We start from the raw sequence: 24270 nt of genomic DNA, 5'->3' as shown, positions 1-24270 counted from the left end.
ATAAAACTAGCACTGGCAGTCACGTGTATTTATTTAATGATTTTAATTCAAATATTTAAACACCTTTCGATCGGTATACCGATTTGGTGACGGCGTTTCCGAATTTCAAAAAAGCAATTCATGCTTCATGAATTAAAACAAATGTTGGATCATACTGGAAAACCACAACCAATTTGTAACATTTTTAAGATCAGCCAAGCTTAACAAAGTGTACGTTGACATCGGTGGATGCCCATAACATTGATCCGAGGCAGATTGTCAATCCAGTTATTTGTACGATACTTGTATACTGTTTCTAAATTTGACACTACCATTGCCGAATGAATGACTGTTGAAAACATTATATTATACATACTATGTCTTTCTTTCTGGGCTTGCTTTGAAATGTCAGCATAGTCTATGCCATAATACTCAGCTTGAAAAGATATTATCGATTTTATATGAAATTCCTAATATAAAGACATTTGAAGCGCAAGCGACAAATGTCACCAGTCATTGAGATGTGGGCGCTCAACTGGTAGTAGCAAAAGCTACAAGGCCTTACCAGAGACTTTAACCTGGTACCACGGGGAGCAGTTAGCCCTTGGAGTTTACTCCAATCTGCTCATTGGGTTTGGCCCTCTGTGAAGATTCGTTGTGGCTGTAGTTGAAACCTAAAGGCAAGGTAAAATTCAACCCAGTGTGGAGTCGCGGCCGGGTGCCGGACCCAAAGTACGGCGGAGGTTTTAGATCGGCCTCGAACTCGACCAAGGTCGTAAGGGTGTCCCTATCTACCTATACTAATTGGTACCAAAAATAGATGCAAAATGCATTTATACTTTGCGGCGCCGATCAACGCATTGTATTGATGTATCAAAGAAAGTACCGTAAGGTTAGGCCGTCGCCGGTAGGTACTCACGTAAATCACAACGATTGCTGTTATATGGAACGACTTGGCGCATTTTACTTCGAGACCTTAAATTGAAAACATTCAAAATACTGTTTGTACAGGAACTGAAACCACTCGACCTTTCCAAGCGACATCGCTTCGCTCTATGGGCTCTTAAAAAGTTCTTAGAACCGAGGTTTTCGAGCTAAATTTTATTCAATGGTTATGTAAACAAATAAAGGGAATTTTGACGAAGAGCTACCTGAAGAGGTTCAATAGCTGCCATTTCATCTATTTGTTGCCTGAAATTAAAGCTCGTGATCTCGGCGACATTTGCTTTCAACAAGGCGGCGCACACATCACATCAATAAATGGATTTGTTGAGAGAACACTTCGGTTCCAGATAATTTCTCGTTTTGGGCCGGTCGATTGGCAACCAAGATTGAGTGATACCACACCGTTAGACTCTTTTCTGTGGGAATATGTAAAATCTAAAGTGTTTGCGGACAACCCGCTTTGATTCAGCCCTTGCAGCAACATATCACACGGGTGATGCACTAGTTACCAGTAATTTCAAACGGGTTATCGAAAATTGGACTCAACGGATGGACTTTTTGAGATGTAGCCGCGGCTAACATATGAAAGAGATAATCTTCAAAAAATAATGCCAAAAAATGTTCATTCAATTTGTGTTTTTTTCTTTAAAAAAGTAGGAAACCACGCAATGGATCAACAAAGCAAAAGTTGATCAAATATGAGCTTGGCTAAGGGAGTAAAAAAACGCAGAAAGAAGTATAAAGGAGGCAGCTTAAAAAGTTGGGATCATAAATTTCAGGATGCATTCAGAGTAGGTTGAAATCGTAGATTTCATTGCCTTTTCTAAGCGTTGCTCAAGGAGAGGACTGATTCACTTCACCGAGCTCCGAAGCTTAATTAAATGGGAGGACAACCTAAGAGCTCGCCGCGCACTGTGATTGATTGTAAAGTGTGAACGAAGACAGCATTCGATGTGGCGAAGCTTGAGATAGTCAAGAGAAGATTGATAAGCATTAGGAGGTTTGTAAAGAATTTTATGTAAAATGAAGAAGTTAGCTATGTGACTTTTGTCACGACAGCGCCTCAGAGTCTTATAAGTCCTACCACCAGCGAAATTCTCGTGGGCATCATTGACGAAATATATGTATGTCCATATCTCGAAATACATTAAAAATGAAATAGAAAGAAAAAAATCAAATATATATAATGGATGGAATGTGAAATTTTATTTATAAAGTTTTTATAAAAATACTTTGTATGCATATTATATGTGTATATTTATATTTTTAAAACACGATGTTGTACTTAGCAGATATATTCCTGGTCATCTCTCTAAGGAAGATACGGTTCTTAATCTATTAACAATTGACAAAATCTCGCCTTTAATTACAAACTTAATAACATAAATGTGTTGATATTCGAGATTTTATAAATAATTATGGTATATGTAAAAATGTGGGTTTATAAGAGTAAAGTTAAATACAAATATAAGTAAATATTTTGAACAAAGAATTTAATGATTTTTTCAGTTATCTGTGCCTATAGCGTGTATACATAAATGTACAACTAATCTTAATCAGTCTATAAAGCTGGACTTCACGCTAACCTTAATCACTATCAATATATAACATACTTAAGCGATTTGCATTAATACATGAATATCAGTGGAGACATATCTCTATACTATATGTGTAGTCTTCAGCAATAACTATAAATGGTTTCTGCTGCTTATTTGTCACTTATACCACATTAGGAAGCATAATTATGTAATTATGTTAATATATCTTCGACGCATTCCTACGCCAAACACAACATCTTTTTCCATAATGGTGGCGTTGGTGTGGGAGGCAAAACAGTGGGTGTCAGTCCTTCCCAAATTGCGGTGTCGAAGACTTCTTTGACTTTATCCTGCAAAAAACAAAAAGTGAAAATTGAAGTCAATACGAATAAATTAAATTTTTAATCAAGAATATTAAAAAATATATATGTGGGAGTGGAACCTGTGGGTCAAAGGTCCACACGTAGCGGACGTGCCTTTTAAATGCACCTCTGACCAAAACTATACGAACATATGATCAATTCGAACTACACTCGAACAATATTCGAAATATACAGTCGAGCATAGTAGACAATAGTTGACTAAAACAGAAGTACAGAAGTATTCAGAAGTGGCAGACAAGCCGCTGCCTGACAATTAAAGTTATGATAAGTTAAGTGAATTTAATAAAATATTAAATTAATAATAAGTTGTGGAAAATGTGAATTCAATAAACAAAAACTAAAATGTAAAGATATAATAAGTTATGATAAGTTGACAATTAAATGTTAAATTAATAATAAGTTGTGGAAAATGTGAATTTAATAAACAAAACTAAAATGTAAAGTGAGTTTAATAAACTATTAAATTAATAAAGTTTATAAGTTTATAATCCAAAGACTACAAATGGGGACTCAACCGAGGTGTGAGCGTATGTGAGCCGTGCCTAAAATTAAAAAGTCAAAAAAAAAAAAAAAAAAAAAAACAGAAAAGTGCTGAAACGATTTAAATTCAGTGATGAGTAGTACATACATACTTATACATATATGCAACATTCCGAGCATGTGTACATAATGTGTACATAAGTATGTAAGATGTGCAAACGGTATACATATGTAAGTGTCCAAGAAGTTCAACATTCCGAGAATCATGTAACACATTAATTGGACGATCTTCAGAGAATTTTAAAGTGAAGCGATCTTCGAGCTAAGTAAGTTTTCAAGAAGTTCAACATTCCGAGAATCATGCAACACATTAATTGGACGATCTTCGGAGAATTTTAAAGTGAAGCGATCTTCGAGCTAAGTAAGTTTTCAAGAAGTTCAACATTCCGAGAATCAGGCAACACATCTATTGGACGATCTTCGGAGAATTTTAAAGTGAAGCGACTGTCGAGCCAAGTAAGTTTCAAGAAGTTCAACATTCCGAGAATCATGCAACACATCAATTGGACGATCTTCGGAGACTGTCGAGCCAAGTAAGTTTCCAAGAAGTTCAACATTCCGAGAATCATGCAACACATCAATTGGACGATCTTCGGAGAATTTTAAAGTGAAGCGACCGTTGAGCTAAGTGGTATGTATTACAAAATATAGTAATCCAAATTTTGAGAAAAGGAGAGAAGCTTTCTGGGAAGTGCGAGGCTGCAAAAATTTAACTACAATGAGGCAGAATGGTTAGAGAAGAAAAGGAATAATGTATGTATGTATAAAATATTGAAGAAATGAAATTAAAACAAAGTAGCAGAAGTAAAAAAATGTAAATGACAAAAATGTATGTTTGTATAAATTGGTATAAGTTTGTTGAAGTAATGTTAATGTACATTCCAATAAGAAATAGCTACATTTACAAATGCTGCGTAAAACATGCCTGTTAATTTAATTTGCTGATGTGTATGTGTAAAATTTACTTTCATAAAAATGTTGTAACTTAAAATGAATTGGTATTTACTTATGTACATATGTATTTAATTGATACAATATTGCTTAAGAATAATTTATTTTTTAAGATGTATATGTACTTATATATATTTTTTTTTAGAAATTGTAATCAACATAACAGGAAAAGACAATGGACGTACAGGATATTTTGAGTTTGACAGTGGTAGCCTTGAAGCATAAGTTACGAGAAATTGGACTGAGTGTTCAAGGTAGGAAATGTGAATTAAGAGATAGGTTGCTCTTACATTTCGGACATGTGTTAGAGGATGAAGATGAAGATGAAAGCGAAAGTGAATTACGTTCAGTGACAATGGTAGAGGCACCAACCTCTCGCCAAGCCAATATAGTGTCCAACCCGCAGTTCACACTGAGGGATGTGGAAGGAAGTATTTTCTTATTTAATGGTACAGATGAGCTCAGTATTGATAAATGGTTAGAAGAGTTTGAGGATAACGCGGTTATTTTAAATTGGAGTAGTTTACAACAATTTGTGTTTGCAAGGCAGCTTCTTAGAGGGGCAGCTAAATTGTTTGTGCGTAGCCAGACAGGAATCAGAACTTTTAGTTCTTTAAAATCAGCATTAAGAAGTGAGTTCGGTGTGAGGCCAACGTCACTCGATATTCATCGCACATTACAGAATCGTCGAAAGAAAAATAATGAAAGTTTTCGTGAATATTTGTACACTTTGATAGAAATTGCCAAGCCAGTGAATTTAGATGAAGAGAGTCTAATTTTGTATTTTATTGAAGGAATCCCGGATTCGAAGGTAAATAAAACGGTTTTATATCAGGCGAGAACAATTCAAGAGCTCAAAGAGCAGCTAAGAGTATACGAGAGGGTACATGATTCTCGACAGCCATCAAGCAGAGAGAAATCATGGCACGGCGCATCAACGCCGGTACCAAGGGTCGAAAGAAATTGTTTTAATTGTGGAAGTGAATCTCATTTGGCTAACGGTTGTGATAAGATAAAGCAGATAAAGTGTTTCAAGTGTGGACAGATAGGTCATCGTCAATTTGAATGCGATCGTAGAGGCGAGGTGAATATTAAAACAGAATCAAAACGCAGCAACGCTTTGACTGTTTGGAGTAAGAGTCACATTTTTAAACCAATAAAGATGGGTGACTTGATAATTAGAGCTCTAATTGATACGGGTGCTAACGTGTGTTTGATGAGACATGATATGTATAAGTGTGCAGGGATTTCAAAGCTTAGCGACAATCGTTTGTTCCTGGGAGGGATTAAAGGCAGTAAAGTATGTACACTGGGTAGTTTTGAAGTAAATATCGAAGTGGATGGGATTAATTTCGAAGTAACTTTCCATGTTACTGAGTTGAATGATTTGCCATGCAAAGTCATTCTGGGTAATAATATTTTGAAGAAAGTAAATAGTTGTTTTAGCGAGAAGGGCGCTGAATTCGGCAGGAAAGAGCTGAAAAGTTTAAGTGATGAAGATAGTTTAGAGACTAGGCATGCATGTCAAAGTAAAATCGAAAGCGATTTCGTAGACGATAAAAGATTTAAAATAAAGAAAGAAGAGGACAACGCAATTGCTAGTAATTTGGCCTTAACCGAATTTACTGCACTTTGTGAAGCCTTTGAAGAAAAAGATACCACTCCAGATACAGCTTCAAATCTTGATTTAGGTAATTTGAACGTAAAGATTCAGGCAATAGATGATATTCCTTTTTACCAAACCCCAACACGTGTTTCATGCGCTGATCAGAAGAGAATAGATAATTGGTTGAGTGAAAGGCAAAGTAACTCTGAGTATGCTTCTCCAGTTGTTTTGGTTCTAAGAAAACATGGTACGAAAAGGATTTATGGTGACTTTAGAAAACTAAAGGAAGACATAATACGGAACAATTTTCCAATGATGACATTTCAAAACTGGCTAAAAAGAACATCTGTAAGATACAAAGAGAAAATAAGCATAGACGGCAGGTATGATGTTTAGAGGGTGAGCGAGAACAAAGGGCCACGAAATGCTGTTTCTGTAGCAGAATATATGAAGGGGTGAAACACTTCATTCGGGGCGAATGACGGTGCAGGACGGCCGATTGTGGGAGTGGAACCTGTGGGTCAAAGATCCACACGTAGCGGACGTGCCTTTTAAATGCACCTCTGACCAAAACTATACGAACATATGATCAATTCGAACTACACTCGAACAATATTCGAAATATACAGTCGAGCATAGTAGACAATAGTTGACTAAAACAGAAGTACAGAAGTATTCAGAAGTGGCAGACAAGCCGCTGCCTGACAATTAAAGTTATGATAAGTTAAGTGAATTTAATAAAATATTAAATTAATAATAAGTTGTGGAAAATGTGAATTCAATAAACAAAAACTAAAATGTAAAGATATAATAAGTTATGATAAGTTGACAATTAAATGTTAAATTAATAATAAGTTGTGGAAAATGTGAATTTAATAAACAAAACTAAAATGTAAAGTGAGTTTAATAAACTATTAAATTAATAAAGTTTATAAGTTTATAATCCAAAGACTACATATATTATATTACTTAATGCCATATTGTATACTTATATCCTGTCTACTTTGCTTTTGTAAAACTTATTTTGAGTACAATCATATAATTATTCATCAGAAAATTAATATGACATTGATAGCTTGTATATTTAACACAAGTATTGTCATACGATTTAACCACCTACATACATTTCACGAAAGGGACAACGGGTTGAAGACTTGTAAACATTAATTAAGCTAATTGTATTAAATAATTCTTATATTAAATGAGCTACATACATATATGCAAGTATTTATTTGAAATGGTCATCTTTTGCTTTTACAGAAGTCTTCACACGATCGACCATTGGTGAATATCAACAATAATGGCCACAAACTGTAGTCCAATAGATTCAAAACTGAACTTGCAGACAACAACAGTCAACTGAGGCTATAAAACCAGAGATTTTGCTTTAAAACCTTTGCTGGGTGGTGGTTTTACCTTCAATGCTCTCCAACGAACAGAGTGTTACTAACTGCTTTAAAACGACTTCTAAACACTTTGCTGTTACATGTTTCTCCCTTTTCCAGTTGTAGTTGTAGACTAAATAACAAAACATATGGCAAGACTAAGTTTCGGGACGATGGACATAGGAACCGATTTTAGCCATGCCAACTTAATTTAATTGAACTACCGCACAAATTAATCGTCATTCTTGGTATAAAGTAGGTACCGGCTCGTAGGTACTCATATCTGATACTTGGGCCTAGAAAAGTTATTGATCGAGTTAAGCGTTGAGTTAAGGTTTCAACACTTTTTTATTATCTCTGAAGCATTTTCCACACAACTCATGTTTTCAAATTCTTTTCTTTTCATAACTTCAAAGTGACTGCATTGGTCATTTTGAAATTTTGAACAATATTTCTGTAATCAAGAGGTTAGGCCGGCGAGTTGTTTTCCCATTTGTTAAAACATTTTCATTTTACAGTACTTTTACTACATATTTCTCTTCTTTTAGCGTGTCCAAAAATAGTGTAAATAAAAAGAATTATTCTAACCTGTGTTGCTGATGAAGTCTCAATGTATGTCGCTCCTACGCTTGCAGCCAAATCCCAGGCATCGGCATGTGAAATTGGACTTTCGCCATTAAGCTGGAAATTAAAAAATAATATAAATTATTACAAAAATACTGTAGTTATAAAATTGTACATAAACGTTATTAACCAATAGTAATATACAAAGTGCGTTCCAAAGTAAACAGGACTTAAAAAAAAACAGAAAAAATGTTTTTTTTCGACAAAAACAATTTATTTTATCAAAATAGTCTCCTTCTGCTTCAATACAGCTTTTGCACGGTCCAAAAGCATGTCGAACGAGTGTTTTAGCTCGATGGCCGGTATGGCCGCCAGTATGCCGGTGCAAGCCTTTTACCAATTTTAAAACAAAATTTAATGTTAGCTCTTTGTTCGAAGCTCATTTTCGCACCGATAACACAAACATACTGACACTTAAAACGCAATAACTTTACTTCCAATCAATGAAATGTCATTATTGGATGATTCTCACTGGACAATCGATAAAGATAGCAGATTCTAACATTAGTCGACATATACTTCGTATACATAGATGGCGCCTACAGTGTGGCTTTCATGGCTTTTAAAGACCTCGGAAGTTCGCTTAGAGGCTGATTTTAAGGACAGCTGCTCTCTTTTAGATTATCTTGGTTTTAACTTCAGCAATTTGGATGATTTCTACATTCTCTAAATGAAGAACTAGGACAACTTTTGCTTTGTAAAACTTTTTTCAACCACAAATTAGTTTTTCGGAATTACAGACAGATATGGCAAAATCAATATATCCACTTATCTCTGTGTATATGTATAGAGAGCATAGAGAGCTATATACCACATATCTTAAGAAAGATGCATTAATATATTAAGGTTACAAGAAACCGTTGAGTGAACAAGACTTGTGTAATATTTTCCGATGGTAAACTAACCTGCAAATTTTTCAACACCTTCGTATTCTTGCGCAAATCGGCCTGTGTTCCAACGAGTATTAGGGAAGCTTTTGATTTAGAGAATTTTGGTGCCCATTTTGTTTTAACGGCATGAAACGTCTCTGGTCTCACAACGGAGAAACATAAAACGAATACATCGCTATCGGGGTAGCACAATTGCCTCAGATTATCCAGTGTGTCCTGTCCGGCCGTGTCGCAGATGGTTAGATGTACCGGATTATCGTTTACCAATACATCCGCTAAAAAGAAAAATTTAAGAAATTAGAAAAATGTAAAAATTTTAAAAACATTTTGGAAAGCTAGTCTTTGTAAAAATAAGGGAAGAAGCGGTAAATAAGACCGCAAACGAACATTAAATCCTTTGAGTTAAGTAAAAAATTATTCAGCTCGATTGAAACGGAACTTCGAATTCTCTTGCCACTTGTACATCATAACCCAAACGGCAATGAAAAGGATTTTGGAAACTTTTGAAATATTTTTCGCAAGTAACATACATACAAATTGCCAGAGTAATAATTTAAGTTTTTACCATCGAAACTCTGCTAGCATATGCATATGTTAGTTCCAAATGAAGTACACCACACTAGTACATATGTATTTGTCATGTGTTTCTTGGATAATTACCTTTTCGATATACGGATATTAAGTTTATTTAGACTGTTGACAATATTTATATTTTTCTTATAAATTTCCAAGAAAAAAGGTGAAAGCTTTCATTTTTGCGTACGCAATAATGTTCTGCTGTTGCTTTGTAGTATTTGCTCAGGTGTCAGTTAGCCTGGACTTAAAAAAGCATGCTAATCGAAATACAGTACTAATACAGAGTTAGAGAATACAATAATGGTATAAATATCGTTGGTGGTCGCACTAGAGATTCATTCGAACATAACTTGTACAATAGAGTGCATGGCAGCCATGAAAATACTACTGTTACTAGTCGTGAGCGTTGCGATCCTGAACTACGGTCTGGTTAACGGTGCCGGTGAAACGTCTGATACTTCATCGTCATCGTCTGGTAGTTCATCAGCAGCTGATACTTCATCCTCATCGTCTGGTAGCTCATCACCAGCTGATACTTCATCGTCATCGTCTGGTAGCTCATCACCAGCTGATACTTCATCGTCATCGTCTGGTAGTTCATCACCAGCGAGCAGTTCATCATCGTCTGGTAGTTCATCACCAGCGTCCAGTTCATCGCCAGCTTCATCTTCATCGGCAGATAATGCTTCATCATCATCCCCTGGAACTAGTTCAACAAGTCCCACGAGTAGTGATGACTCTAGAGCAAAAGAAGTAAGAGCAGAAAAGCGCAAGAATAGAACACTGCGTAAACAATTAAGAAAACAACGCAATGCTATGAAAAGAATGAAACTTCAAGAACGCAGAAGAAGGCTACGACGCAGGAGACGTCAGCAGAACCGCAGAAGAAGATCTAACAGAAGGAGAGTCTAAGACAATAGACGGTATAAAAAACGACACTACGAAACAGTTGTCTCGTTTGGAATTTTATCCGTAAAAATTATTATTTATCCAAGATTTAATAAAAGTTTCCCAACTAGGGACATAAATTGAAAAATATTTTATATAACCGAAAATATATACTATATATGTATTATATTTTCATATGTATTTGGAGTGTGTTAAGAAATCAAGGCATCAGGGGTGGGAGAGATTGCAAAGCTTCGATGAGTGAAGGCAATCATTTATTGGCAAGTGAATTGCTGGTTTTGCAATTTATTATTTGCTTCCATAAATAGTTGAAAGACTCTTAGATTTGTTCTATGTTAGATTAGGTTTGTATGTCTAATCGTAAAAACGAGGCTATACCATCTATGAGCAAGAAGAGAGACAAAAGAGTAGAAGACCAGAGTAACAACCCTACTAGCTTCAAACTCATTAACTGTAACTCTGTCTTTCCTGGCCAAGATAAAACATAACACAAATAGTGTCAGTATTATAGGATAACAGAGGTCCTTAACCCCTTCATATCCATTCTTCACATTGACTTTATACCGCGTATATAAATCCATATCATCACCTAAAATGCAAAAATTGAAGTTAAGATTTTTATTGATTACCATTCACAACATCGTGTTATTCTGCCATGAGATTTAACAGAGTTATTGTCGAAATTCCAAATATTGTATCATAAATTGAATGATTTTCGTTCTTCGTGTTTTTTTTTTTCTTTTGTTAACTGGTGAGAACTAATGTTACGTTATTTTGCATTTTAGGGAATATATCTTTGGTATGAAATATGAAATACTAGAAATACTAGAAATAGATGAAATTAGTGTACTTCTTTCTCTAACCCTTCAAATCCTATATCCTATAATCCTATATCCTATAAGCCCAATAACATAATTTTCACGACTTTACAAGAAATTTCTTGGAATGTTCGTGAAATTAAAGAAGTGACTATTTCGAATGACGATCAAGTTTAGCCATCCTAGTATACCAGTTCAAATTTAACCAAAATCCTAAAATATTATAAAAATGCTGTGGTATACTATTGCATGTAAAGACATCGTACCAAAAAAAAAATTAAAAACCGTAAAAAACTTTCCTTTTTAGAAAATTTGTCAACTAATTTTAACACCTTCATCGTCAGCATTTTAATAAATTAAACAATAAATTTCATCAGATTCTTTAGCATTACATATTGAGTCTATAACTCATATAATCATGTATTTTTTTACAGTTAAAATTTGAAGATTTATCTCAGCAAAACATTTACAGTAATATTATTTACAGTATTGACCATCTGAACTATACGAGTTTTCTTTTTGATGATTTGTGGATTTCATTCCGAAAGAATTCCAATATAATTCAGTATTACAGGTAGAGCGGTACACATGGTAGTCACATCGGGCAAGGTCTGGGCTATATGGCGGGTGAGGCAACACTTCCCGGCCGCTGCTTGCTAAATAGTTTTTAACCAGTCTTTCAACATGAGGCCAAGCGTTGTCATAATGGAAAATTATTGCCTCGTGTCTGATCGCAAATTCCGAACGTTAAAGTCCGCAATGGTACCGAGGACAACATGTGTGATTTATCTATTTAGTCTATAACTAAATTCGGGCGGTTTGCCAAGAGATGGCGTAACTTAATTATTATTCCATTGTTCCAATATTCCAAACATGCGTTCTTGAAAATTTGTTCATTTAAACATACATACATATGTATGTATGTATTTATATCGAACTTTGTGCCTGAAAAGGTTTTTTTTTTGCGATGCGTTCTTTCTCATTACTTTAATATGAGAATTTTTCCTGTCATAAATGCTGCTTGAAGGCCTCAAAAAATCCGTTTTTTGCATCAGATGGTGACTGATGATGAAAAATGGATCCTTAAACGCAAAAAATATCATATGTGAAACCTCAGCGGCAATGCCGAATTTCCAAGACGCCAATGCTTGGTATTTCCGGGGATTACAAAGGCGCGCTATATTATGAGCTTCTAAAATTGGGAGAAACTATTAATGGGAAACGCCACCGACGACAACTCGTCAAATTGATGCGAGCGACTATTTGGGACAACTGACTTTCATTTTTAATGGGTTAATTTGTTTCGTTGGATATTAATTTTATTATTTTGTTTCCTTGCATATCATGTGAGTTCCTGCTAAAAATGAAGCCAGTTCATATATATAATTTCCGGGCTTCTGACTGATTGTAATAAACTCACAATTTCACTAAATAACTATTTTTGAGTTAATATGCAAAATTAATATTTTTCACCATAAAGTTTAGCCAAGGCCTAAGAATAGTATATCCTTTGAACCTTGCAAATTGTGAGATTATAAAATGTTCGCTAACACCCGAACTTTAACTGCGAAAATTGAAAAAAATTACGCAAATTGTGTTATAGGTTGCACAGCTTTTACTTTGTTATTTATATCATGTGCCCGAAATAAAAATGCTTTTCTTATTAAATGCTTTAGTTCTTTTGTATTGTGTCTTCAATTCAAATTCTTCACAAAAGGGGATAATACTTTTCTTACAGCAGCATTTGACCGTTTGATGCCCTGCACTTTGCCAAAATCATACTGCTTAAATAGCATTTTTGATTCGAGATATTCGAATTCACTATAGATTGCACCCTTTTTGCAATCCTCGATGCCAGTGGATTGCAAAAAGGGTGGTAATACAAAGGGGCATAGAAAGAACTGGGTAAAATTAAGGTATTTCATTTTTTGTTTATTATATAATAATACGTATATGCTGCTTACTACTTCTTGTAGATTTCACTGATATATAAAATTCTCGCCAATTTCTTCCATATGTTTGAAAGCATTTAAACCAAGTGTTGTGCATAACCCTAAAAGAGAAATATAGATGAGCAACAAAAGAGCAACTACGCAATTTCATTGAATTAGAAATGAAACTGGAAACATTAACAGCAGACAATTGAAGTAGAAATTGTACAAAAACGAACTGCGCTCATGAAATGAGATAGTACGTCCATAAAAAGGATTGAATATCCAAAAATATAATACAAGAGTTTGGTAGTCATCCTAGTTGGAAGCATTGTGTGTGAAATTGCCGCTACCATCGGTTTCTATTATAGCTATAGATATGGGAGAACGTTCTTACAATGTCCGGCACTCGAAGTGTCGATTTCAGACCGTTCGCGCAGCTGTCGCACTGGAATCAGCTGTTTATAAATTTGCCAAATGACAGTTCGGAGTATTGTTCACAAGTGTACAAAAGCGTTTTGTCAAAAAACAGTGATCAGCGATGGAATTCACAGCCAGCAATTGTTCGTGAGCTCAAACATCTTAATGTGAATAAAGTTTTTGTTTATCGCACCATCACTCGTTACTGGTAGCATCGCAAAACGCCATGGAGGTGGTCATCAAAAGACTGCAACGTCACGTGAGATGGTTCGGAAAGTGAAGAAGCGACTTGAGCGAAATCCACGACGAAGTGCCAATCAAGTGGCTAAAGAACTGAAAAAATATCCGACCGCAGCATCCGACGCATATTGAAAAATGAGCTCAAGGTCAAGCCTTACAAGTTCCAAAAGGCCCATGATTCCCACCGAAGCAGCAACAAGTAAGACTTGAGAGAGCGAAGCAGTTGCTTCGCTTGGCCGAAAGCGATCAAATTCCGAACATTGTGTTTTCTGACGAAAAAATTTTTCCAATTGAGCAATTCGTAAACTCTCAAAACGATAGGGTTTACTTGACCGACCGTTCATACGAGAATCTAAGTCATCGGTTGGCCACCAGGAAGCAGCACCCGCCACAAATATTGGTTGGGGCCGCAGATGGGCGCTCTCCAATTGTTTTCATCGAGCCTGGCGTCAAAGTAAGTGCGACATATTATCGGGAAAGTGTTCTGGAGGCTGCTTTGAAGCCGTGGGCAAACAAATATTTCGGTCGCAAACCATGGACGCTTCAACAAGACTCAGCACCGTCTCACAAAGCGCGAGTGAACCAAGAATGGCTGAAAAACAACGTTCTGAACTTCATTACGACCACGCAATGGCTCTCGAATTCACCAGATGCGAATCCAATGGATTATTCTCTCTTGGCCATTTTGGAGAGCAAGGTCCGAAGTAAAAAATACACCAGTCTCGAGATGCTGAAGAAAGTCATTGTCCGTGAGTGGGCTAAAATACCGGCAAGTCACATTCGGGCATCTTGCGATTCGTTTTTTGACCGTCTCAAGGCCATAGTTAAGGCAAAAGGTGGTCATATCGAGCAAAAGTGAATTGGTCCTGAATTTATGATTATTTTCACACATTTTGTACTTTAAAATAAATAAAAATAATTTTCCAAACCGAATTTATGGCTTTTTTAATTGATTACCTGTACAATGGTGTCAGCCACTAAAGTGCCACTCATTCTGCTTTTTTTTAACGTGTAGCCTTAACAAGCTAAGGTTAAGTTTGGACGCGGTCAAACGTCAGGTAACACCGTAACGTAACAGTACAGCATCTTTAAAAATAAGAGCAAAGAAGTGAGGAAGGGCTAAGTTTGGGTGCGAACTTTTGCAACTTGCATGAATCAGAGTCCGGGAAATACCTTCAGACGGTGGCAAAACTTTATATTAAAATATTTTGCAAAAGATTTAAACTTAGCTTCATTGCTATAGTTTAGTTCGCGTCAGAAAAAATTATATTAAAAACATCATCAAATAAGATGTTTGTGATATTAACTCAACCGAAGAGGCTAAATTTAATATAGTGAAGTATTGAAGAGCAGCTAAGGGAACATGTTCTTAGTATGGAGATAATATCTCCCTAATGTACCTGATTTTTCGATAGTCGAGCTTTTCTGGTACAACAAACTTTTTTTTTATATAATATAAAAATAATAATAAAAATAATAATAAAAATAATATAAAAATAATAATAAAAATAATATAACTATAAATAAAAATAAAACTTTGACACTTTTTTCGAATATTGAAAAATTTTGAAAATTTTGCTATTTATATTTTTTTCATGCTTTTGGAAAATATTTATTTTCTCTTAACATGCCCAATCGATTGCGCTTGTATTAAGTACGATTATGAGTGAAAATGTCCGCTTTCATTAGATATTACTAATTTTTACAAAAAAAAAAAACAATATTTGTATATACATAAATAAAATTTACTAAAAGCATTTTTCGGAACTACTTTACGAGTATTCACACCGGAAACAATATTTTGGGTTAGTACGTTAAGTTAGTTGCGGAAAAGCTCTCTTCCATGATATTTTTGCCAATACATTAAGATAGCCGGTAGAGTTATAAAATCATTGCATAGTTTTAGGCGGCTTTAAATTGGCTAGTAGTCACTAATCCGCTTAGGTTTTTTATTTATACTTCCTTTCTTCAAACTATACAAGTACTAGTACCCACTAGAGCTTGCCTAACTGCTACGTAAAGTCAATCCATTCATTAGTTAAACGCGAAAGAATAGCGAAGGAAGATCTATTCCCATTCTACTGATAGTGATGTGGATTTTCTTGCAAGTTCATGTGGCCTAGCACCCATCTGGCCTTATCACAACATAACTCGATGCTAGTCTACTGCGTACATGCGCTCCTTAAGTCCGGTTGTTGAGATCTGCCTCTGTTTGAGGAACCATGCAATGGTCTAGAAGCCGGGAACTAGTATTGATGATTAGTTCCAACTCTTCCACCCACTTTCCCCAAAAATGTGACTCAATAATAAAAAAGCTTATTGCCATCTAATGCAGCGTCACTTTCACTCCTTCGCAGATTCAAGCACAGAGGAAAGCTCAGCAGGATTTAGTACAGCCACGACACCTCCACCTCCAGATACCTATCTCCTCTGAGTCTATATGACAATCCAATATGGCCATTCACATCTTAGTTACACCAAATGTTCTATGTGATGATTTGAATGAAGTGTCCTAGTTGATATGGGCACACATGCTCTAACGAATGAAACCTTTTCCAGTATTCTCTACCATACAAAAAAGTGGAATCTGTGTGATGTAATCAAATCTTATCCTCACTTAAATGCAACTTTAAAATATGGCCTTTAAAAGGATAACCCAATAGTCATTTGGATTAAACTCCCGCTTTGTAATAAACAAGACGCTTTTAAATAAAGCTATTCTGCAAAAATAACTGATTTAAAAATTTCTTATTTTCTCTTATTTTCTGGCGCTACAAATGCATTTAATCGCAGCAGCATTTAACTGCAGCAAACACGCATTGCCCATTTTGGTTAATTAACCTACTTCAAGACATTATTTACTCTTCAACATAATTGCCTTCATATCTGTCTAAGCGGCAATTTCTGTATACCAACACGAAATGATCCATAGGCGCAAAGTTGGCGCAATGGCGAGCGAATGAATGCGAGCCGATGGCTTGATTTTATGTGCATGACATACATTTCATGCGGCTGCCTCGAAAAGCGGCAAAAACTAACACACGCACGGTTAGGCATGTACGGAAGACTACACGCGGCAGTGAAACGAACTAGTTGCCGACCGCCTCTTGAACTTCAAGAATAACACTGTCTTTACATTTGAAAACAGCAACAAAGTTAGAGAACTGAATTTGCGTATAGAGAGTATTTGGATACATATTGAGGTAGTATAGCTGTTAGTTTAGATGTTACCAAATTTTGTCTTATGTATACTGGCGCAGATTTACCATCGCCTCAAATGACAACAAATACACATACAACTGTATTTTTATAGTCTATTTTAAATTAATATATTTTTTGTTTGTTTACATAAATTTTATAATTTTAACTACAAATCGATTTTGTTCATTTTCACTCCAAAAACACTAGCCCTAAACTAGTATATATCTTCACTAGAGGAATACTTCTTTGCTGCAAACATTCGTGAGTATATTTCGCCTGAACATATGAACAGTCCATCAAAAGGTCTGCTATGCCTAAGCGCGTTGACACACTGAAAGGACTGTGTGGGCTATAAATTGCAACAACTACAGCAGCGATAATATTGCCTGACTAACAGTAAATGGCACCACACGCAATGCAGTTGCGGCTGTGTTTGCATGTACGGTTAACTACACTGCACGCCATTGGATTAGCACAAAGTAATGTATTGTTTGCTTTTTATACTCTCGCAACAATGTTGCTAAGGAGAGTCATAATTCACATAAATTTATTGTTTTAAGTCAGATATAGAGTTATATATACCAAAGTGATCGAGAGGTGACGAGTAGAGTCGAAATCCGGATGTCTGTCTGTCCGTCCGTCCGTCTGTCCGTCTAAGTCCGTCCGTGCAAGCTGTAACTTGAGTAAAAATTGAGATATCATGATGAACTTGGTACACGTATTCCTTGGCTCCATAAGAAGGTTAAGTTCGAAGATGGGCAAAATCGGCCCACTGCCACGCCCACAAAATGGCGGAAACCGAAAACCTATAAAGTGTCATAACTAAGCCATAAATAAAGATAATAAAGTGAAATTTGGCACAAAGGATCGCATTAGGGAGGGGCATATTTGGACGCAATTGTTTTGGAAAAGTGGGTGTGGCCCCGCCCCCTACTAAGTTTTTTGTACATATCTCGGAAACTACTATAGCTATGTCAACCAAATTCTATAGAGTCGTTTTCTTCAAACATTTCCATATACAGTTCAAAAATGGAAGAAATCGGATAATAACCACGCCCACCTCCCAACAAAGGTTATGTTGAAAATCACTAAAAGTGCGTTAACCGACTAACAAAAAACGTCAGAAACACTAAATTTTACGGAAGAAATGGCAGAAGGAAGCTGCATCCAGGTTTTTTTTTTTAATTGAAAATGGGCGTGGCGTCGCCCACTTATGGACCAAAAACCATATCTCGGGAACTACTAGACCGATTTCAATGAAATTCGATAAATTTATTTATTTTAAGTCTTGAGCATTTTTTTATCGAGAGTGTGCTGTTAAATGCGTTTGGGGAGCAATTTCTACGGAACTTCCATATACTTTAAATCTATGTACAACGGTACGGCTCCGCAAACCATCAACTACTAAGAAAACGATTCAACTGGGGATTCTCCTTCTGTTAATAATGAGAATAATAATTCTAACCTAAACAGAATTTCTTCATATGGAAAACACGTATTTTAAAGCAGAATATTTAAGTGAGATTTTTCCTTTTTCCACCTCTTCATATGTCGACAAACTCCTATGTTTTAACAATGATTGGCAATATTCCTTTGTTTCCAGCATTTAATACTCGAGATTTCTTCAAAAATTGCTTCCTTATCAGAATCTGAAAACATAGAGTGGTTTCTGAGGTATCTCATTTTTTTTAAGTGGTTGGAGGCAAGTCAATGGATTTTGCTATAAGAGTTAATGACACCTTAGTGAGTAATCGCACTTATAAACATTTAACATAACCGTTTATTGATAGTGGGCGCGGTTATTATCCGATTTCTTCTACTTTTAAATTCTGTTAGGAGGTGCTTGAAAGACTTGCCATCAACAAGGTTGGTTGATATATTTCTATTAATTTGTGAGGCATGTAACCTAATTTTTCACGACACAAGTCCTTTCCTAATGTAATCCTCACCAAAAAATTTAACTTTCTTAGCTTTATTTTTGGCCGGGATTATAATATTTCATTTAACGACATTTCGTGGACGTGGTCCGTTTGTGCCTGTATACCAACTTTCCCAGAGCGGCAATTAATACGGCCACGAATTTTCAGTGACCCGAAGTACCTCGTCTCGTCCATCTTTTATGTACAATATGAAACTCTATGTCTATATCAACAAATTTTAGATGTTATAAATAATGGTTAGCTGAGCAATTCAGTGGTAGTACCGGTACTTTTTGATTGCTTGCTCTTTTCTACCATTGCGATAATATACAAAGCTTCAAAGTGTAAATAATAAGAACAAAAAAAAAATTTTATACAACTTATGCTTGTACTTGTATGCATACTGATGACGCGCAGTGTACTTTAAGTGCATATAGAGAAGCAAGTGAATTCGCCTGTCGCCTACCTCGGAGCGCAGTGATATGTGAGCACATCATAATTCAATCACTAGCAGTGGCATTAACTGTTCAGCTGAATGCACAAATATATATATACCATATATATGGTATATACATACATATGCACAATCATTTGTGATGCATGACTTCCAGCAAGCTATCCCTGTAGTGTGACATCAAACTTGTCCGTAAATATAACTGTGTACAAAGCTTGTCAGCGAGTCAGGAAGATATTTTACTAATTCAAATTGAGGAATGATTTTCTATAGGGTTACTTCCCATTACAAATAAATTTGTGTAATAATCCTATAAAAAATGTTATTTTCATTATATTGCGAACTGGTATGATGTTGGTCACAACACGGTGAAGAATCTTTCTCCACAAAAACACTATCCTTCATTAAAAGGTAAAAAGGACAGTCGGCTGCCCACGAGCTTCTACATAGTTCATACGGACAAAACTGGTCATGTGGCGACTGTTCCGCTTGAGCAACGTAGGACGGTCAATTCTGAGTGGTACACCACCATTTGTTTGCCTGAAGTCTTCGGAGAAATTCGAAAAACGAACAAGAGAAGACGAATCATTGTGCACCATGACAATGCGAGCTCTCACACATCGGCTCAAACCAGCGCCTTTTTGACCGGCCAAAACGTCGATTTGATGGGTCATCCGCCGTACAGCCCTGACTTGGCACCCAATGACTTCTTTTTATTCCCACACATCAAGAAAATAATGCGTGGTCAAGTTGAAGCATTCAAAAACCATGTTTTGGAGGTGTCTCAATCGGTGTGGAAAAAGTGCTTCGAAAATTGGTTTGAGCGCATGCAAAAGTGTATAAATCTTGATGGAGAATATTTTGAAAAAAAAAATAAAACCATTTTCGTTGATAAATATTCCTATTTTCATTATTAGGCCAGAAATATATATAGCAGCCCTCGTACCAGTTGTAAAGTAGTTTCTAACTACAGGATTTCACTATGAGCATACTATAACGCAGTCTTAGTAAGTTCTGCAAGCTAGCGTTTCCCTTACTCTCTAAATCAGCGACTCAGTCAGTCAGTATCAGGGAGTGGGCACAGTTTGGTATATGAAAAATGCACATATTCGAGTGACGTGCCTTTCAATATTTCATGCACAAAAATAGCACAGAAGTAGCAACGGAAAGGAAAAGGCACAGACAGAAAGGGGCATAGAAGATAAAATAGTGTTGAGAGGAAGAGTTGTGTGAATACAATAAAAATATAGGACAATGAAAGGAAAAGGAAATGAAAAAAGTGAAAAATTGGCACGCAAACGAAGCTATTATCTGCTTATACAGTATTGTGAAAACGTATGCAATTATTTTACTGTTAGAATACCATTTAGAGCTTTAGTATAGCAAAGTGTAACAAAAGTAGCTTTAAGAAAGTAGCTTTCCGAATAAAAACAGATTTGGAGTTGTGCTTCTCATATTATATAAACCCGATGAAAAAGCGAATGTGCTATGAAATGAAATAAAACCAACGAAACTATGGCTAAGTAGGCACGAGTTATTCGGACACGCCCACTTGTAAAATATATGCATATCATCTCGCAAACTCTTTTGAATTAAAAATTCCAAAATGATTTTGCAGTTAGATGCGTATGAACAACTTAAAATAGGTTAGGTAAAAGGTCGATAAAAGAAGGATGTCACTTGTATAGCTTAAAACGCCGGTCCGTTGTGGTACTTATAATCTGTTGAAAAAAACTGGATCATAAGACCCTTGCAGATCGAAAAAATTTGTAGAGACGGCTAATATTAGTTTCGGCTTTGACTTCTGTTTGGACGAAGGTAGTTTACCTAGATGTTTCAGCCTCCATCTTGCGAAGGCTGGACAATGGAAAACTAAGTCTCTGGATGTTTCCAACTTACCCTCCTCCCTACAACTTTGACAACCAGCGTCCTTTAAGATTTTAAGGCTTACCGCATAAATGCCTATTGGAGAGTGTCCAGTAAGAACTCCTACAATCGCGGCAAGATGAACTTTACTCAGGGCAAGTAGTTCAGTGGATCTCTTGCGTTCTACTCTGGGCCAAATGGACCTCGCAGAGCGAACGCTCATTAGACGAAACAATAATACTTAGATAGGTTAAAAACAATGTCGAAGAAGCGAACTGTTTTGCCCAGAACCAAATGTAAGAACTGGAGAGCTAGCTTATGTAAAACCGATAGACTTAAGACAATACGCAAATGAGAAGCCTTAAAAAGATCTCTGGTAATAATGGCTTAACTCCAAGATTGTGAATAGAGTTCGCTAGTCTGGCCGATTGCATTTCTATCGAAAGAATATTGCTATTACTCGTACTAGCTTAAGATTTGTTTACATTTTGTTAGGCATCTTGTACAATCTAATTTAATGTTATATGGAAATACCACCATCCAGAGCATCAACAACCCGGCAAGGCTCGGATATTGAAAGCATAGCGCGGAAACTAACCCATACACAACTCATAAAATATTTGCGTAAGAAACGATCACACATATGTACATAAGACTTTCAGTTAGGATTGTAAATTGGACATTAAGAAACTCATAGAAACTTTAACATAAATTTCTGTTAACGGCGATTTAACCGATAGGCGGCTTGCAGGAAATTTACCACAAAAAAGTTTCGCGACCCAAATCCAACTTCCAGTTAACTGTACGTAATATACACATACATATGTACATATATACATACATTCAAATATTATATTTATGATACCGTTACTTTGCAAAAATGTTGTGTGCTTTTAGGCGCTAACCTATTTAATGGCGTCGTACAGTGTGATCAAATGAATTAAAGCCGGAAGTCGAAATGTTTCATTTGGAAGAATTGAGCCAAGATGTTTGTTTAACTGAAAACAATTTTATATTTTCTATTTCTTTATGTCTTCATTCTCATATAATCAAACTAGTGCAAATATCAGAACTATCGAACAATTCAAAAGTTCTTTGGTTTTATAGAAAAATTATATATTATTATAAATTATAATTCTCAAAATTTCTATCTCTCCTTGGGCAGACTCTTTAGACTGTCGCTGTTAGCTAAAATTTCTAAATTCCGAAATTCCCTTTATAAGATGCACTTCTCTAACTTTTTGGAAGTTTTGAAGGTTAAGCTCAGTAATTCTTGAATTTTATGAATTTATAAAATTATTCTCATTCCCCTATCCAAATTTTTATACCGTGAACTAACATAATCAATGTATATATTTTAGCCATATCCCACTGTCTGTACGCCTATGTATTTGTCTTTATATACGCGTCTAGTCCAGAGTTTGACTCATTTAAAAATATATATTTGTATAATGTACGCTATGCTATATAATTTCCTCATAATTTCATATTTACTTATAAAAATCCAAACTGCCAACCAACGAGGTAACCCGACCAATTTTATTTCGATGGGTAGTTGAAGCTATATTTTTTCGTGAGCGAAGATTTCCACAACTACCCCAAGCAGCAGTTTTGACTGAATGAGATAATTAATGATCAATTCTTATCGAAGCTTACAAAAATAGTCAGGAATAGCGAAATTACGTTCAAAAAAGTAACTACAAAACTCAGCTTCTTGAATTATGATTTCATATGAAATTTTGCTGAGCAATCATGGAGTAAAAGAAGCGCAAAAAAAAGGTTATGTTTCTTTAAATTATTTTGGGATTCCAACTTTATGTTGGAAATCACTGTGCTTATATTTTGTACATATTTCAAATATCCAGAGTCACAGAAGTCATGACATCTACAAAATTTGTTTATCAGTTTCAATTCTGATTTTGATATCTGTCACAATCCGCAGCAGCACTGCTACTCGTATAGCTCATGGTATTGTGGCATTTACACAGACAAAGTAGTAATTAATTAACGCTAACGAAAATTGGTATTCGTTTTGAGTTTAAAATACTGAAATGTCATCTCATTTGCTCAATGGCCCTGGGTCACTATATATACTAACACCATGACATGATGTTAAGGGTGAATCAAGTGCAATGTTTACATGCATTAAAAAGTAGTTTTGTACACTTACCGTTATATATGTCCGATGCTGTTGGCACATGCTCCGTGTTGAAACGATTTTTCAAATAAGTCAAAATCAAATTAGTCTTGCCCACAGCGCCATCGCCAACAAGCACACATTTGATGGAAGGTGTTTTCAGTTGCTTCGGCTGAGATTTCGTTTGCACGGCCGACGTATCGTATTTTTTACCTACAAACGGCGAGACGGTAAAGTTTTATGTCAGCGCATAGAATATTATAACTAATTAAAAGCGGCTCAAGTGCAAATTATATACTTAAACGCTGAAATGAAATGCATCTTTTACTTTTACTGCATTATAAAGTCTTTCGTTTTGTACAATCCTTTCAATTGCCTTTTTTGCGCCAATTTTGCGCTAGACTTCTGCTGTTGCACCTTAAAACTTTTTAAATTACGGCAATTATCTTTCGATACACTTTCAAACACACATAAATATATAATTGCACATAAAAAAAAATGAGGGAGAGAGAGGTATTTAAATTTGCACTTCAGCTCACTTTTACAATACTCACCTTTGGCGCTTCGCTTTGATTTGCTTTTTCGCAGCAGAAACTTCACCCCCTTACCGCTGCTGTTACGTGAACTAGAACTGGTATCGCTGCTCAACTGCAAAGAGAACGAAATACGAAGAAAAATTATTAAATTACTGCAAGGCAGGATTTCAAACATAAAGAATAGACATACTATATGTCTCTATACACATAGTACTTATGTATACATACATACTTAATGGTTTTATTATATAATTGCTATACAAGGCTGTACTACTATCTTTTACCTAGCATTTAGCAATAGCGCGGAAAAAGGCTCGCAAGGCTTCAATGGAAACAAATGGCATATATTCTATATAGGCTGAGCATTTCACTAGTCACAAAGAACAACCTTGCATAAAAATTTATAAAAGCATATTATGGCT

General features: G+C 35.7%; 1 protein-coding gene and 1 long non-coding RNA gene across 3 annotated transcripts in view; one reads left to right on the top strand and one right to left on the bottom strand.

Moving 5' to 3' along the window:
* LOC126760001 (uncharacterized) overlaps positions 1–14668 on the top strand; it is a 33479-nt gene extending 18811 nt beyond the window's left edge. For both annotated transcript variants that reach the window (XR_007667132.1, XR_007667131.1), the window contains 3 exons: positions 7203–7586; positions 12886–13060; positions 13121–14668. This is a non-coding gene — a long non-coding RNA (uncharacterized LOC126760001). The remainder of the gene's footprint in view (positions 1–7202; positions 7587–12885; positions 13061–13120) is intronic.
* The window catches only part of LOC126759971 (uncharacterized), an 82234-nt gene continuing 60070 nt past the window's right edge, over positions 2107–24270 (bottom strand). The window contains exons 3-7 of the mRNA XM_050475269.1: positions 23867–23960; positions 23346–23525; positions 8857–9116; positions 7916–8008; positions 2107–2812 (exon numbers count right to left, since the gene is read on the bottom strand). Of these exons, the coding sequence (XP_050331226.1) occupies positions 2702–2812; positions 7916–8008; positions 8857–9116; positions 23346–23525; positions 23867–23960 (738 nt within the window). The 3' untranslated portion in view covers positions 2107–2701. The remainder of the gene's footprint in view (positions 2813–7915; positions 8009–8856; positions 9117–23345; positions 23526–23866; positions 23961–24270) is intronic.

The sequence above is a fragment of the Bactrocera neohumeralis genome, chromosome 5, assembly GCF_024586455.1.
Source record: "Bactrocera neohumeralis isolate Rockhampton chromosome 5, APGP_CSIRO_Bneo_wtdbg2-racon-allhic-juicebox.fasta_v2, whole genome shotgun sequence".
Taxonomy (NCBI): domain Eukaryota; kingdom Metazoa; phylum Arthropoda; class Insecta; order Diptera; family Tephritidae; genus Bactrocera; species Bactrocera neohumeralis.
This window is presented reverse-complemented; position numbering and strand designations above follow the sequence as displayed.